At 43.3% G+C, this 14,628-nt stretch overlaps 2 protein-coding genes across 2 annotated transcripts; one reads left to right on the top strand and one right to left on the bottom strand.

Moving 5' to 3' along the window:
- Positions 1–255: 255 nt before the first annotated feature.
- On the bottom strand, positions 256–13,117 carry LOC101781998 (DUF21 domain-containing protein At1g55930, chloroplastic). The gene is made up of 14 exons (XM_004982434.4): positions 12,355–13,117; positions 8,655–8,752; positions 8,458–8,551; positions 8,278–8,360; positions 8,091–8,189; positions 7,124–7,205; positions 5,758–5,897; positions 5,604–5,682; positions 5,430–5,493; positions 5,141–5,232; positions 3,963–4,028; positions 2,735–2,851; positions 2,216–2,395; positions 256–1,406 (listed from the first exon to the last, which is right to left on the bottom strand). Exons 1-14 carry the CDS (start codon positions 12,907–12,909, stop codon positions 1,137–1,139), a joined length of 2,019 nt encoding a protein of 672 aa, XP_004982491.1. The 5' UTR covers positions 12,910–13,117; the 3' UTR covers positions 256–1,136.
- Positions 493–1,139, top strand: LOC101781587. Its single transcript, XM_012842856.3, has one exon. It carries the CDS (start codon positions 532–534, stop codon positions 925–927), a length of 396 nt encoding a protein of 131 aa, XP_012698310.1. The 5' UTR covers positions 493–531; the 3' UTR covers positions 928–1,139.
- Positions 13,118–14,628: the final 1,511 nt, after the last annotated feature.

Below are 14,628 nucleotides of genomic sequence, written 5' to 3'. Positions count from 1 at the left end.
CCCCCCCCCCCCCCCCCCCCCCCCCACACCCACACACACACACACACACAAGGCGATTCCCGCCCGCGGGAACGCAACAAGCGCAAGCGTCCGCGCGGCCCCGCTTCCTTGGACTCTCTCTCACCTGCACGCCTCCCACTTCCTTTCTCGGGCGACGTGACATTCCCTTCCCCTCCCAGATTCTCTCTCATATAGCGGTGTAGCGTAGCGTTTTCCAATCAGCCCATAACATAGCTGATAGCAGTCTTACAGGGGGAAAAAAAGCATAGCAGATAGCACGGCATCACATGATGGAAGAAAGAAGAATTACGCCCCACAGCTTGCAAGACGACCACAAGGCGACGACCTGCGCCGTGACAAAACTTTGCGGCTTATAAATACGCACATGCCCACGACCACCCCCTCATCGAACAACAAACCCCACACACACCCGGCGAAGTAGACAGACACACACGTACACACACAAACGGGAAACTCAGAGGGAGCAGCTGTTCCTGAGCTGAGCTCGGCTCTTCTCACTTCTCAGCCATCATGGGGGTGCAGAGCAGCGACGGCCAGGTGACGTTCTCCTCCTCCATCGCGCTGCTGCAGCAGCGGTTCAGGGAGCTGGAGAGGATCAGGGAGAAGCGGGAGGAGAGGCTTCTCCACGTGCTCGCTCCCCGCCCTGCTGCCACCGCCACCGCCGCCCAGAGGGAGATGCCGGTCAAGTGGTTCTTCCACCCGGAGCTGCTCTACCCGTGCAGGCCCCTGCGCGACACCGCTGTCACCGCAGCCGCCTTATTCCCGGCCGTGCCGACCACTGCCTGCGAATGCAAAAGCTTCCAGCTCCGCGGCGACCCCATTGCGGTGGAGCTGTGGCCTAGTAAGACCTACAACTCCAAGCATGTCCCTGGTGAAGTCGACGTCGACACCTCGCTGCACCTCTAGACTGCTGCTGCTACTGCTACTGGAAAACAAATGCTGCAACGCCCTAAGCTGCTGTTAACCTTGCCAGTCTCATCAGTGTTGCCCTCGCTGTTTTTTTGGTAGCCTACTACTATGTTTCTCTCTTCTGTTGTAACAAGGGGTATTAGGAGGGGTGATGGTGAGCTGTAATTATTACCCGTAGTACGATGGTCTTGGGAGTTGTTTTCTGGTCATCTTTTTGCACTAGAACTGCTTGCATCTTCCAATTCGGCACTGTTATCATCCGAATGTGAGAGTATCTCTGCAGGGCAGCCATTCTCTGTAATGTCTGGACACTCGTCGTCATCACTGTTGCAGGGATCACCAGAGTCTTTCTTCTTCCGTTTGATGATCTTCTTGGAAATCAGACGGTTCACCCCCTTGTCATCCACATCTACACACTCACTGCTTATTGGCTTGAACAGGACTTTACCCACCTTCCTTGCATTACCTTCCAGTATCTGCAAGAGAGGCCAGGTAAGTTAAAAAGCCAGTAAAAACGGCTACAGAAATGAAAATAATTGATCTATCACTCTACAATATAGATAGAAAAGAGTGAGGTCCAACGCTCTGGGTTTCTAGGGCTGCAACATATCATGTGAACTGTAAAAAAAGCTTCTGGAAAATGGGAGTTGCATCACTAATTAAGGTATTGTGCAAGGCCAAATTTACTGAAACAACCACCTGTATGTGTTCTCAATTTAGCAGTGATTTTTTTCATCGGTTAGTTTTTGTCTTAAATATTTTCTCCAGTTTCAAATGAAAGCCTGTACAGATACAAGAGTAGTACATCACCTAAGTGGAGAGCACACGTGTTTCAGTAACCTTCTGAGTATTTTGTAATTTTATATGCACGATCCAAGCATGCAGAACAATGTTGAATAATAGAATATAGCAGCAGGTTCTTACTTCTTGGTATGATAAATATCCTAAATCAATGTGGCCAGTCCAGGTCCTTCTGAAAATTTATTATAGACAAAATCTCCTAGGCAACACTTCTTAAGTATATATGGAAAAATGTTTCTAGTGGGAAAGTTGTTTCAACTTTTACCAAACATGTTTTAGGGCATTGCATCTAACAAGGAAACATGAAGCTTTAAGTAAATTTTTTTAAATTATGAACTCACAATATCAGCTACACTAGCAAGTTTCTAGTGGAATATTTGTAGCGGTAACAAGATAATCTCATAATGCTAGCTACATTGCGGTACTGATGACCTGGTACCACAACTCCGAGCAAACAGAGTAGACAACGGATTATGGTTATTACCTCAAGTTCATAAGCTTGAGTTTTTTCTCTATCATCTTGGCGATCAGAACCTTCCTCCTGATATTCCACATTTTCTTCTCTGTAATCCTTTTCAAGAATCACAAGCATTTTCGCACCTTCTTCTGGAATATAGCCAAAAGATGCACAGACAAAACCAGATACCGTCTCATAGTGATGGCCCTGCAAATAGATGGTTTCCAAGTGTCTCAGCATATCAATCAATCTAAAAGAAAGAACCACGAGAAAACTACAGAGACACCATATGATGACTGCCAAGGGCATATTCTACTAAAGAACATTTGAGAATATTTATATTGACCTAAATATTAACTCTACATTTTCGTCGAAAAATACATCCATAATGCTATATCTGTATTGCATTCTAGAAATACAGTGTATTTGATGACAAAAGTTGCATTTCAATGACCATCCATGTCCAGTATTATAAATACACATTTTTATGGCCAAGGGAAGGCATAGCTACTGTAGAGAAAACATAGATCTAATGTGAAACACTACCTCTGGTATTTTAATACCAAGCTCTTCAGATAGTTGATCTATTGATGTATTTGCATCAACATCAAATGTTCCATCTTCCCGCCTTACTATATAACCTGTTTTCTTCTGGATTTCCTCCTGAAAGGATAAAAGATAGAGTAGCAGAAGGAATTGAGAGACTGCCAAAGCAAATAGCAACTAGTTTGTCACATGGACAAATCCTTTATTCTGACTTTTGACTATGATGCAGAAAATAGGTGGGAAGCAGCTGATTCCGGACTAAACTTAGAGAGGTACAATATTGAATCTGATAGTTTCAATATCAAACTGATGCTAGTTAGCAGGGTTATGGCCAATTCAGAATGAATCTTTAAAAGTCCAGTTAATTCCCAGCATACCATATCTCTCAATATAGATTCAGGACACCAGATAAATAGTTCCCACTTGATTTCCTGCAAATCAGTGCTGGCCAATAACCAAACCGGTTCTGACTTCCGAACCCTGGTTATGACCCGCAATGATTCAAACTTCTAAAAAAAATGCAAGGATAAGGATACCAAGGGCACAAAAGTTGGCAAACAGTCACAGAGCTCTTTGGAAGTTGACAATACAACAGTCCTCGCTGCATGTCTCTTCTCAGGTTTTGTTCTCATTTGATTTCAGACTCTGCCTGTGCTATTTCAACATAGCTGGTCCCAAGCCCAGGTAAATGAGGAGGGGTCCCAAACACAGAAGGGGGAGGGTTGTAATAGGCTTGGTGAGCCAACGTGAAAACCCAGACACTCATATGGAGATGAAAACCAAGAGAAAACCGCTAGGGTGTATAAGAAAATGGTGTGATCTTTGCCAAAGGACACTGGTATTATACAAGTTCTTTCCCCTCTTGCTGGTGGCTCATGTTGGGTTATGTCTCTAGGTACCCCCAACTCGATGGGAGTTGGGACTTTCTTTTGGAAACTTCTGCAAAATTGTAAAGACCACACCTAAAAGATGTCCAGCAGCAAAATTTGACCATGTGATTTGCCTTAGTTTTTTATTTGGCATCGCTAAGTATATTTGGTATGCTAAATTTCGGAAGTTTATTAGAGCTGATTTTTAGTAAGAATGATAATTACAAGGCATAAAGGGAACAATAAGTAAAAAGAAAGGGATATTCTTTTAAAAGTAAATGCAAAATAATAGCATGTAGATGATCGGCACTGAACATCCACTTGCACAATTTGAACAGAAAAATTCTTGAAAAATTCACCTTTGAATCATTCTCATCAAAGATTTCACCAACTATTTCTTCCACAACATCTTCTAGTGTTACAATCTGCATTGTTTTTTTGCCAGAGGTCAGAAAGCAGTTCCCGTGTAACGAGAAACATATGAAATTACATGCTGTTCTTGATCAACATTTTCAGAACACAATAGGACTTAGTTGCTGCAAGTGGTTGCATAGATATTGCTACAAGAAACTAAAAAAGGGTAATTGCTCCAAGATGTATCTCACACATGGCATGCGTAGACAAAGAAAGTTCATGAGTAGTATCTGAAATATGGAATTGCCCATTCATTTCCAAACCTTTACTGGTGAGCATGAGTCATGTGAACAGAGTAACCTAAAGAATTATCTTTACAGTTGCAAGTGCAATAAAAAGATGGTAATTACCCATCAACTACTGCCAACAAATTGTGAGACCCCAATGAATGCTTACTGTGGAGCATATAATATTAACAGGAAAAAAGCCATTAATTTATTCTTTTCAGTTTTTACAATTTTCTAGGGGGGTATATTTTCTAGGGAGCACACCAAGCAAACTAGTTAAGGTATATGTTTACAATTACATATGCCATAGATGTTGTTAGTACACAATAGCATAACTACCACAGAGGAAGAACAGATAGAATGACTTGAAGTGGTTTAGGATACTGGAAGTGGGAAGTAGAGTATAGAATGGCATAAAAGAGCTTAAGATTAGAGAGGAGAGACAAGCCAGTTCCTTCTTTAAAGAAGAAGATATGCTATCCCTTTTGAAGGGGTTGGCTTAACTTCCTACAGTACACAGCAAGATCACCCTAAGCATCAGATCGCATGCTTGCATTGCAGACATGGCTATTACTGGAATCAAAGCCAGGAGGCGATGTCAATAAATGGCCATCAAAGTATCGCCAGGTACTGAATAGCATCCAGCAAAGATTAACTAGACTATCAAAATGATTGGAAGTTACAACTTAAAAGTTAAAACTACTCACAAAACTGGTTTTATTAAACAGTGGTGAAGCTCACTGTATGTCATCAGTGGAAACAATTAATTTAAAGTATCATCAAGCAACTAGACATGTTGGATGAAATAGATAATTATAATCATTAACGAGTACTGAATTTTGTTCAGTTTGTAATAAAAACAAAAAACATAAAGGATGGGTTTCATAGGGACATACACCAATAGTCCCACCATATTCATTGAGGACCACTGCCATATGAACCTGCCTGATCCTGAACTCTCTTAATAGGTTCCAAACAGACATTGAATCTGCCAAATGAAACAGGTTATATTTTACATCCATGACATGTGTAGATGGGAGGAAACATAAGGAAGCAAGAACAATTAAATTAATAACTGTGATAGCTATAAGTCACTGGAAAAACGTTCAATTCTGCAAAATACTGAAGATGCCTGTTTTTAAGTTTATCATGAGACCTGCTTCCAAAAACTTTGCAAATAATTACCTGGAACAAAGTATGTAGGCATATGTGCGATTTCCTTAACAGTGATTTCCTTCAACTTTTCAACCTTCAAAAGCAAAATGCATCTTTTACTTTTCCTTTAGAAATACATCATGCAACTCAAATATGAGTCACTGTGATTAAGTTTCTAGATGAAATGAAAAACAAGAGGCAGACCTCTTCAACGTATTCAAGCATGTCCATTGCATATGCAATTCCGACGATATTATCTATGCGCTCCTCAAAAACAGGGACTCTGGAAATAATAAATATCAGTAGATGTCAACAAGAAGACTTGAAAATACATGTGTCAAGTCATAGCAAGCAATACCTAGAGTACTGATGAATTTCCCACAGATTTTTGAAATCAATAAGTGTTGCGACAGCATCAATTGCAACTACATCGACCAAAGGCGTCATTACTTCCCTCACATGTGTATCTTTAATTTCCAGGACATTCTCGATCATATCCTGTTAAAAGACTCAGGTGTTGATTTTAGCAGATCAAGAATAGCTATTAAAGTGTTCTGCAAAAGCAGGTAGGAATCAGCAATTCATAGTAGAATAACACAGTAGTAGGTTCTAGGCACATAAATAATGTACACAAAAAATGTGCCTTTCTTTTTTGTGTGTGTATTTGGGCTGGGGTGTATAATAGAAACTAGAGGAATTCCGCAAAACTACACATAGTTTGGGAAAAGTATCGAAAATAGCAGCTGTTTTATCTTCTTTTCCTTTTCATCATAAACCTCGGCCCAATTAGGCTTTGTACAGTTTTACCCTTTTCTTTTACTTTCTTATTAACATATATACCACAGTAGGGGACTTCCCTTACTGTTTTTGCTAAGAAAAACCTACATAAAACTACATATTTAAGAATATATCACAGAACAAATTAAGTCTGTACTTCATGAAACTTAAGAATTAACAAGTTGTATAACAAAACTACAAACATAGTATATTTATGTATCACAAAACTACTGATTTCAGCAGCTAAAATTTTAGCTGGTGACAAGTTGATCTTAGGGCGTTGTCTAGACGACAAGGCATACTAGGCTCTTGTGGCAACTTAGATACACCTTGTCGCCTAGTCACCACCCAGGTGACAAGGCATAACCAAGTCTTTAGTTTTGCTATACATTGCATACAAATATGCAGCTTTACATTGCAGTTTCTTTCAGTATAGTTCTTTGATATACTCATATAAATTTGTACTTCTGTGTTGCCATGCTACGGTACCAGTTATCCCAATTCCGAAGAATAATTAAGATCAAAAGCTATGCAGAATGACTGCCTCCAATCGAATATGAATGAACTGGAATGTTGCCTGCAAAGGCTTTAACAAGTGGGATAGCCACTGAAAGGCCCTCCAAAAATCAAAATATCTGTCCTGGATAACAGTCACTAAAGTGTGGTAATAAAATACCAAGGCACAAGATCCTATTGTGTAACAATATGGCCTTAAAGTTCATATTGAACTGACATTCACTTTCAAATTTCTGGATTTATGTGATGAAATGGTGCACATACATTAATTTAACAGTTGAAATCACGCGAAAAAATATTAGTTACTCGGTAATTTCCTGAAATATCCAGAACTCACTCTATTTAAGGAGGTATTCAGGTTTGGAAAGAATGACAAAAAATGTAAGTGAAGGGTTGCGCGGATTGCACAGGACAACAAATTATTTTCTAACCTGTTCATCTTCTGCAATTGCACCACTCAACTCTGCTCCTCGTAACATTAATTTCAGTTCATCTTCAGTAACGTATGGTTCACTGAGGAAATAAGTGATATGATGCACAAGATTCAGAACTGGTTTTTGAGAAACATATATCCACCACAGTAACAGCTTGAAATTTCGTAAAAAAAAATTAAATATGAAACAAAACTACATCCTTATCTAACATATACATGTGTACTGAATTCAAAAATACAGCAAGCCAATTGCGCAGGGATTTTTTCAGGAATATAAAAACTAGAATATAAACGTGTATTGGATTAATATATGAACAGGTACTATATTCACTTATCAATTAAATTATATGGAAAGTAATTACTAAAATTCAATTCTAGCAAATTCACATACAATTAGATCCATCACGAACAATAAAATAAAATATGCAACTATTGGAATTGGAATTATGCCATGCTAACCTACTGTCATCTATTGCTTTAAAATGTAGAACCTGCATTATTTTGCTAATCATAGAAATTTAGAAATTATAACTAGCACTCAACAACAGTCATTCAATACAAACTAAAGTTAATCCAGCTCACATTGTAGCATTTCATTTGTATTAGAATCCTAGCATTGCACAAGTTTAATCCTATTTGTTGAAGAAAACAGGTGCAGGTTTTATTTGGGAAAAGTTCAATCAATGTGCTTCCCTAGTTACATATAACTACCACTCGGAGCAAGCCATAAGCTCTTGTAAGTCTTTGTAAGACTTCATTGAAACTACTAGGAAGAACCAAACAGAAAATGGGTTTCATGTGGTTCTTGTACCTTGAATCAATTAAGTCTTGAAAGCATATTTTATCTTAACTAATGGGGGATCTAAACTATACGCAACATGGGCTGATTGAGTTGGAAATTATTTACGAAAGAGGCAATTTATGTTTTAATTGACAAGCTGATCAAGAATGAGTAATATGTGTACCTTCTCCCTTTCAGGCCTAGAATCTTAAGCATTCCCATTGACAGAAAAGTAACAATCCGCCCAACTGGATACAGGATCAGCGAAAGCCATGCGACTGGTCTGGCATATCCCAACAAATATACAGACAGTATTCAGTACATTGTGAATAAAACATGTTTGAAACTAAGTTAAACTTGATATCTCTCACCTTACCACAAACCTAGCAACCTCTGTGGCATTATGGACTGCAACACTTTTGGGAGTGATTTCAGTAAGAAGTAAAATGGCAACCTGAAAAAAAAAAAGCAGGATCCATAGTTCGATGGATTAAGGAACACTTTGTGCAGGAGTAGAACTGTAGAAGACAAGTATGAGACAAGGGACATACAGTCATGACACCTGTTGCTGCACTGACACCTGCTTCACCAAACATTGCTGTTGCTGCCTCAGTAACAATTGCTGTTGCGCCAATGTTGACCACACTATCTAATACAAAATATGCCCGATCAGAATGAAAAGTACTGAATGAGGTTAGTAAAGTAAAACTGCAATAGTGATGCACAAATTAGAAATGGCAAGGATTACGTTGTGCCAATGAGAATGGTTGTCAGGAAGCGAGTGACATCACTTCGGAGCATTTTGAAAACACCATTCTCAGGTTCCTTTTCAGCTAGTTCACGAACCTGATGGAAGAAAAAGCAAAGTCTCAGCATGCAGTCGCTATGTGAAAAGGGTACCATCAGCAAGAAAGGTTTGGGAACGGTGTTCTAAAAACCCTACACAGGTAGTAGACAAGCATGGCGATGCCTTAATGTCTGAACTGAGGCTAACTAGCTTGTCGGATTTAGTAGCCCGGCAGTCCACCAGGGGGTTACCCAAGTGGTTGATTTGTAGGCAGGGAGGATTGCGAGACCAAGAACTCGAAGGTGATCACGAGAACACGAGGGTTTAGACAGGTTCGGGCCTCCGGAGAGTAATACCCTACGTCCTGTGTTGTGTTGGATTGTATTGTTGGTATGATATGAGGTGCCCTCAAGAGGCGCCCTTGGCCGCCTTATATAGGCTGATAACCTAGAGTTACAAGTCAGTTTGAATCTAATCTAGTCGGTTGTTACATAGAAAGCAATCTGAGTTGGATTACAACAAGTATCCCGCAATATCCTAGCTGATTTGAATCGCCCGACCTCCTTGACTTGTGCTCCAGGTATCTTCACGTCCTTGGCCCGCACGTTCTAGTCGGGCAGGCCCACTTGTCAGAACCGGCCAGTATCCTGGTCGGTGGGGACCCATGGGGTACCCATATCCCTCAAGCCCCCGAGCGATGTGTAGGCGAAGCTTGAAATGTGGTCGGCTAAGCTGTGATGGCGTCATAGTGACGGAGAGGTTGCGCAGTGCTCCAAAAAAAGGAAAATTCGAGCCATACGCGCAGAGCGAAGTCGAGTGCCGAGTTGATGGATGTTGGGCATCCAGTAGGTCGAAGCGAAGGACATAGAAGGTGTCGCAAAATGCACTCCATATGGAGTAGCCCCCGAGCATTGAAGCAATTAGTATAATCGGTCCAATGGTCAAAAAGGAAGAAAAAAATAATCCCAGAAGCAGGTCCTAGTGCCCGAGCACAAGGATAGGCGGAGCCACGGAGGCACGCCGACCAGAAGTAAGTGCCCAACCCCCGAGCCACGGAGGCACGCCGTGAAAACCATAACGGAAAACCCGTGGACTCCGTCCAGCGCGTGCGCCGCAATAATGGAAAGCCCGCAAATTCCGTCCAACGCGGGCGCTGCAATAACGGAAAACCCGCAGATTCCGTCGCTAGGTTACGCCGTCGTCTTCAAAAGCCCAAGGGGCGCGGTTCCATTTTCATTTCCACTAGCCACACTCGCGTCGCCGCCGCCGCAGTCCACGGAGCACACCGCTGCCGAATCCGTGAACCCTAGGCCGCGCCGCCGTGCTTTCCAATCTGCTCGCACGCATTCCTCCGCCGCCACCCAAGGCAGCAGCCGCGCCGCCGTATGCGGATCAAGAGCCTTGCGGTTACTAGATCCAAATCGCAAGGAGTAGAAACCGAGGACATGGCCCAAGCACAGGCACCGGATCCATCCTCAGTTTGGGCGAAATCCGTGATGATGGAGGAGCGCATCCAGGCGCTCGTCGATCGGGGCCTCCTCGGGCCCAAGGTGCTGCTCCAGTGGAAGGCGACCGCCGGGCAAGAGTTCCCCAGTGAGGACAAGACAAAGACAGTGGTCTTCGCATCCTTCTTTGAGCGCAGATTTGGGATCCCGACCGGTGATTTCTTCCAAGGTCTTCTCAACTACTACAAGATCGAACTGGTACATCTCAATCCCAACTCGATTTTGGATATCGCCGTCTTCATTCATCTATGCGAGGCGTACTTGGGCATTCCCCCCCCCCCCCACATTTTGATATGTGGAAATATCAGTTGAAATCTGTGTCGACCAAGGGGAAGCCACGAGTGATTGGGGGTTGTGGATTTTCGCTATGGCCGAAGAGGGTGCAGGAATACTTCGACCTCGAGTTGAAGGAATCCAACAAGGGCTGGCACAAGGAATGGTTTACAATCGCCAATCAGAAGCCCGAGCTCCCGCCGCGTACCGGATACACCCCAATTACAATGCCCGAGTGGTCAAACCAGCCGACCTCAGAGGAGATGGTGCAGGTGAAGCAGCTGCTGGAGAAGATTGTCGACATGAAAAGGCGTGGGCTCACAGCCAGGGCTATGAGCATTAGGCCTTGAGCCTTGGGGTGGTAACTTCTGAACAATTTTTGAGAAATATATAAATGCAGAGCAGCAAAGAAGAAAAGGAGTATGCAACTTGGTCACCTCTGCAAATGGAATACCAAGAGAGTTGCACCTGTAATACATTATAGAGTTGCAAGTTTTATTATTCTTATACTAGGTTTTGAACATCAAGCATCATTCAATTGAAAATTATCTCATAAAATCAAATTAAAACCCACGTGTGCTATTATGAAGAGACTGTGTCAGGCACGAAACTATAATATTTTAGTCATTTCAGTATGCTAATATTTTACGGCGAACGGTTGAAGCTTAACAAAATAAAATTCATTAAACTTGAATCTTAGGTTAAACTTCGATGAAAAAATGGCACTAAACCTAAATCTTAAATCCTGTCCCCGGACAAAAAAGCTCCACCAAAAATATATGCACATTCAACATGCGAACCTAATCCAACAAAAAAATTAACATCAATAGTTCTGTTTGGAGCTTTTGAAGAATTAAAATTTTGATGAACATGAATAGAAAGAGACACTGCACTTTCATTGATAGTAACAGGACTACAGGAGTACCAATGTTGAGATCATGTATGGAGCCACAGATATGCTAATGCTATATTAAGGGATGGAAATGTGTATTTTTATTTATTTATGAGCCAGAAATACCCAACCAGTTGCTGAGATTAGGGTGTGAGGCATATAAATCTATAAAGTTCTTGGGACTGGTATTACAATACCAGTGCCAGTAACTCCTAATTTCAAAATACCGATCCCTTTCCTTTCACAAATCCCAGCCAAATTTGCCTATATATCACTAGCACAGGATGTCGCTGAAGCCCCTGCACACACTGATCATCATATATGAAGGCCCTCACTGCAGTGCACTTATCTCTCAGTGATAACCCTCCCAAAAATAAAATAAAATGAAAACATAATATTTTCTCCATAACTGCCGGCACAACTTCCCGCAATGACATCATTCTTCAATATAAACTCACGCCCTAGATTACATCAATGCTGAAGCAGGATGAGCATGACAACTTCAACATAAAAAATCGCTAGTCATATCCCCTCTTCTTTGTTTGGTGACGTTCTGCTACCCCACCCTCAACCCATTCACCCTCACCCATCATAAATTAGTATCTGTTTCCTCAATTCGTCCACAAATGCCCGTCAGGCATCATTGTACTACCTCCAACCCACTGCCTAGTCATGTAAGGTGATTGCATAATCATCCAAGTGTAATGAGTATAGTAGCACATACAAGGTGCACGTAAGACCCTCCCCTAGCCAATCACCTATCAGGAACTCCATCTCTAGTCTCTGCAGCATCCCCTCCTTAGCAACACCACCACCCTGACACCAACCTGCCACCTATGTCTTCAAAATCTGTCAATATCCTACCTCCGAAACCAGGGAACTAAACTGATTGCAAAACGAGCAGTATGAATCATTTCGCGTCTGCACACTAATTACAACGCCAACAACACGAATGTAAGAAAATGGGTCTCAGCAGACTTGGGGCACGCACCTTCCAAGGCCATAGCGTCGTGATAGAAGTCTCTGCCATGGAGAAGAAGGCAGAGAGGCCGAGCAGCGCGGCCAGGACCAGGCCCTGTTCCTTGATCAGCTGCAGAACCTGCAGCACCCTGGGCCACCCCCCGCGAAGCGCCACCCCTCCAAACCCCGCAGCCGCCTCCACCGCCCCCGGCGCCCCGGCCCCCGCTCCCGCCGCCGCCGCGGCCCCCACGGCCATTGCCCGACGGCACCACGCCGCGGCGAGCGCCCCGCACGCCACCGCCACCGCCACCCTCCTGACGGCCGCGGCCGCCGCTCCCCTCCAGTCATCCTCCACCCCCGGCGGGGGAGGAGCGGCCGTCACCGGCACGGGGAGCGCGGAGGTGGAGACGGGGGCCAGCGGGCGGGGCCTCGCGCAGGTGCAGCATCGGCGGAGCGGGACGGGCGGGGAGGAGGCGGGGCCGCGGAAGAAGGGCGGCTTGGTGGGGGCGCGGAGGGACTGGAACTGGAACCGCGGGAGCCTGCCGCCGCCCAGCAGCAGCGAGGTCGCGGAAGGCGCGGCGGGCATGGCGCCCCTCGACGGCGGCTGTGGCGGCGCGGGGATGGGGGGACTAGCCGACTAGGCAACGGGAGGGGCGGTGCGTGGTGGGTGGCCGTGGGCGAGGGGGGGGAGGAAGGGGGAATGATGCCTGCCACCAGCACCACCAATCCACCATGGGGATGGAGGTGGGGCGGCCGGTGCGCGCACGAGCAAGAGCGGCCACGCCAAGCCAACTGCGCGGATGGGCCCTACCAGCTGCCACCACTCGATGAATCAACGCCCGCTCTGGCCAGATATCGCCAGCGAGTCCAATTCATGACGGAGAAAAATGGAAAAGATTCCAACTTCATGACGGAGAAAAATGCAAAAGATTCCAGGTGGGGGCTGGGCTGACTGTTTGGCTGGGCTTCTCATTGTCAGCCCACAGCCCCACACTAGCTGTGGAATTCCCCTGCATATATCTGGGTCGGCTCTTCCTAAAAAGAATTCTAATGGGTCGGCTTTACCCGCTGCTTGTACATTTTTTTACTAAGCCTGAAGATCCAGGCTCTTGCTCAAGCCTAGCAATCCCTACGTGGAGTAAAATGCACCAGCAGTTATGAACTTAGCAGTGAGTACCATTCAGATCTCCGAACTCATAGAATGCATGTAAGAGTTTCCAGACTTGTCACGCACTCTTCTTTACTCCCTCTAGCACAAGCAAGCTGGACATCGGTGACTTCAATTTTTATCAATAGGGCATCAGTGACTGAACTGGCATCGAGGCCTGCATTTTTTTTCAATTTCCAAACATTGTGCTAACCTGCTCTATTGGAAGCAAGGGCCGTTTTGATCCCGCCTATTGCTGGTGGCAATGTCTGATTTTGCTACTCTCGCTCGTTACTGCCAGATAAGAATAAGAGAACAGCGAAAACAGACGTTTAACACTAGTACGTATCATTGAATCGAGGAGCTAAGGATTGCCCTCCGTTGACGCCGTTATCTTTTTACTCTAACTTCAACCACCAATATCTATTGATGAGTTAGTTAACTAAAGTAAAATGTATATCATTATGTCTATTGTCAAATGTATTTTAGATTTAACTTGTAGATTTATCTATTTACAAAAATATTTGTAGAAAAGACGAATAGTCAAACAAATGAAAAAAATCAATTGCGTCATATATTAAAGAATGGAGGGAGTACATAAAACCCCTACCATGTTACTTAGGTAAAACTAATCTATCAACCATGCTCCCACACGAGCTAATAATTTTAAAAACCATTATACTATGGAGTTATTTACAAATTAGACCCCTAACTAATAATCAAAATTATTTACTGATGATTCTCTCATTTATTTAATATTCTAATACAATACTCATATAGATGTGTACTTATCCTTATTCAATTGTGATTGACTTTTAATTAGTAATTCGCATCGCACCTCGATATATTGTGTGTAACATGAAAATCAATATTTTTCATCGCTTCCTCCCATACATGTATAAATGGTCTACGTGACGAGACACATCATGCATATATATATATACTTACCATAATATTTCTATGTTAAAGTATTAGCAATGATGGAAATAGATAATTTAGAATTACTACGAACATAGCTACACGGTCGAAGAAGAGCCCGAATCCATGCCGGGAACAAGAAGAGCCCATCAAACTTTTGGAACAACGCATATGGTGAAATGCCCATGGATCACATGCAAGGTTTACAGCTGCTTGTGACAACAAGAGGAGGACATCATC

Source organism: Setaria italica, chromosome IX, assembly GCF_000263155.2.
Source record: "Setaria italica strain Yugu1 chromosome IX, Setaria_italica_v2.0, whole genome shotgun sequence".
NCBI classification, from domain to species: Eukaryota; Viridiplantae; Streptophyta; class Magnoliopsida; order Poales; family Poaceae; genus Setaria; species Setaria italica.
This window is presented reverse-complemented; position numbering and strand designations above follow the sequence as displayed.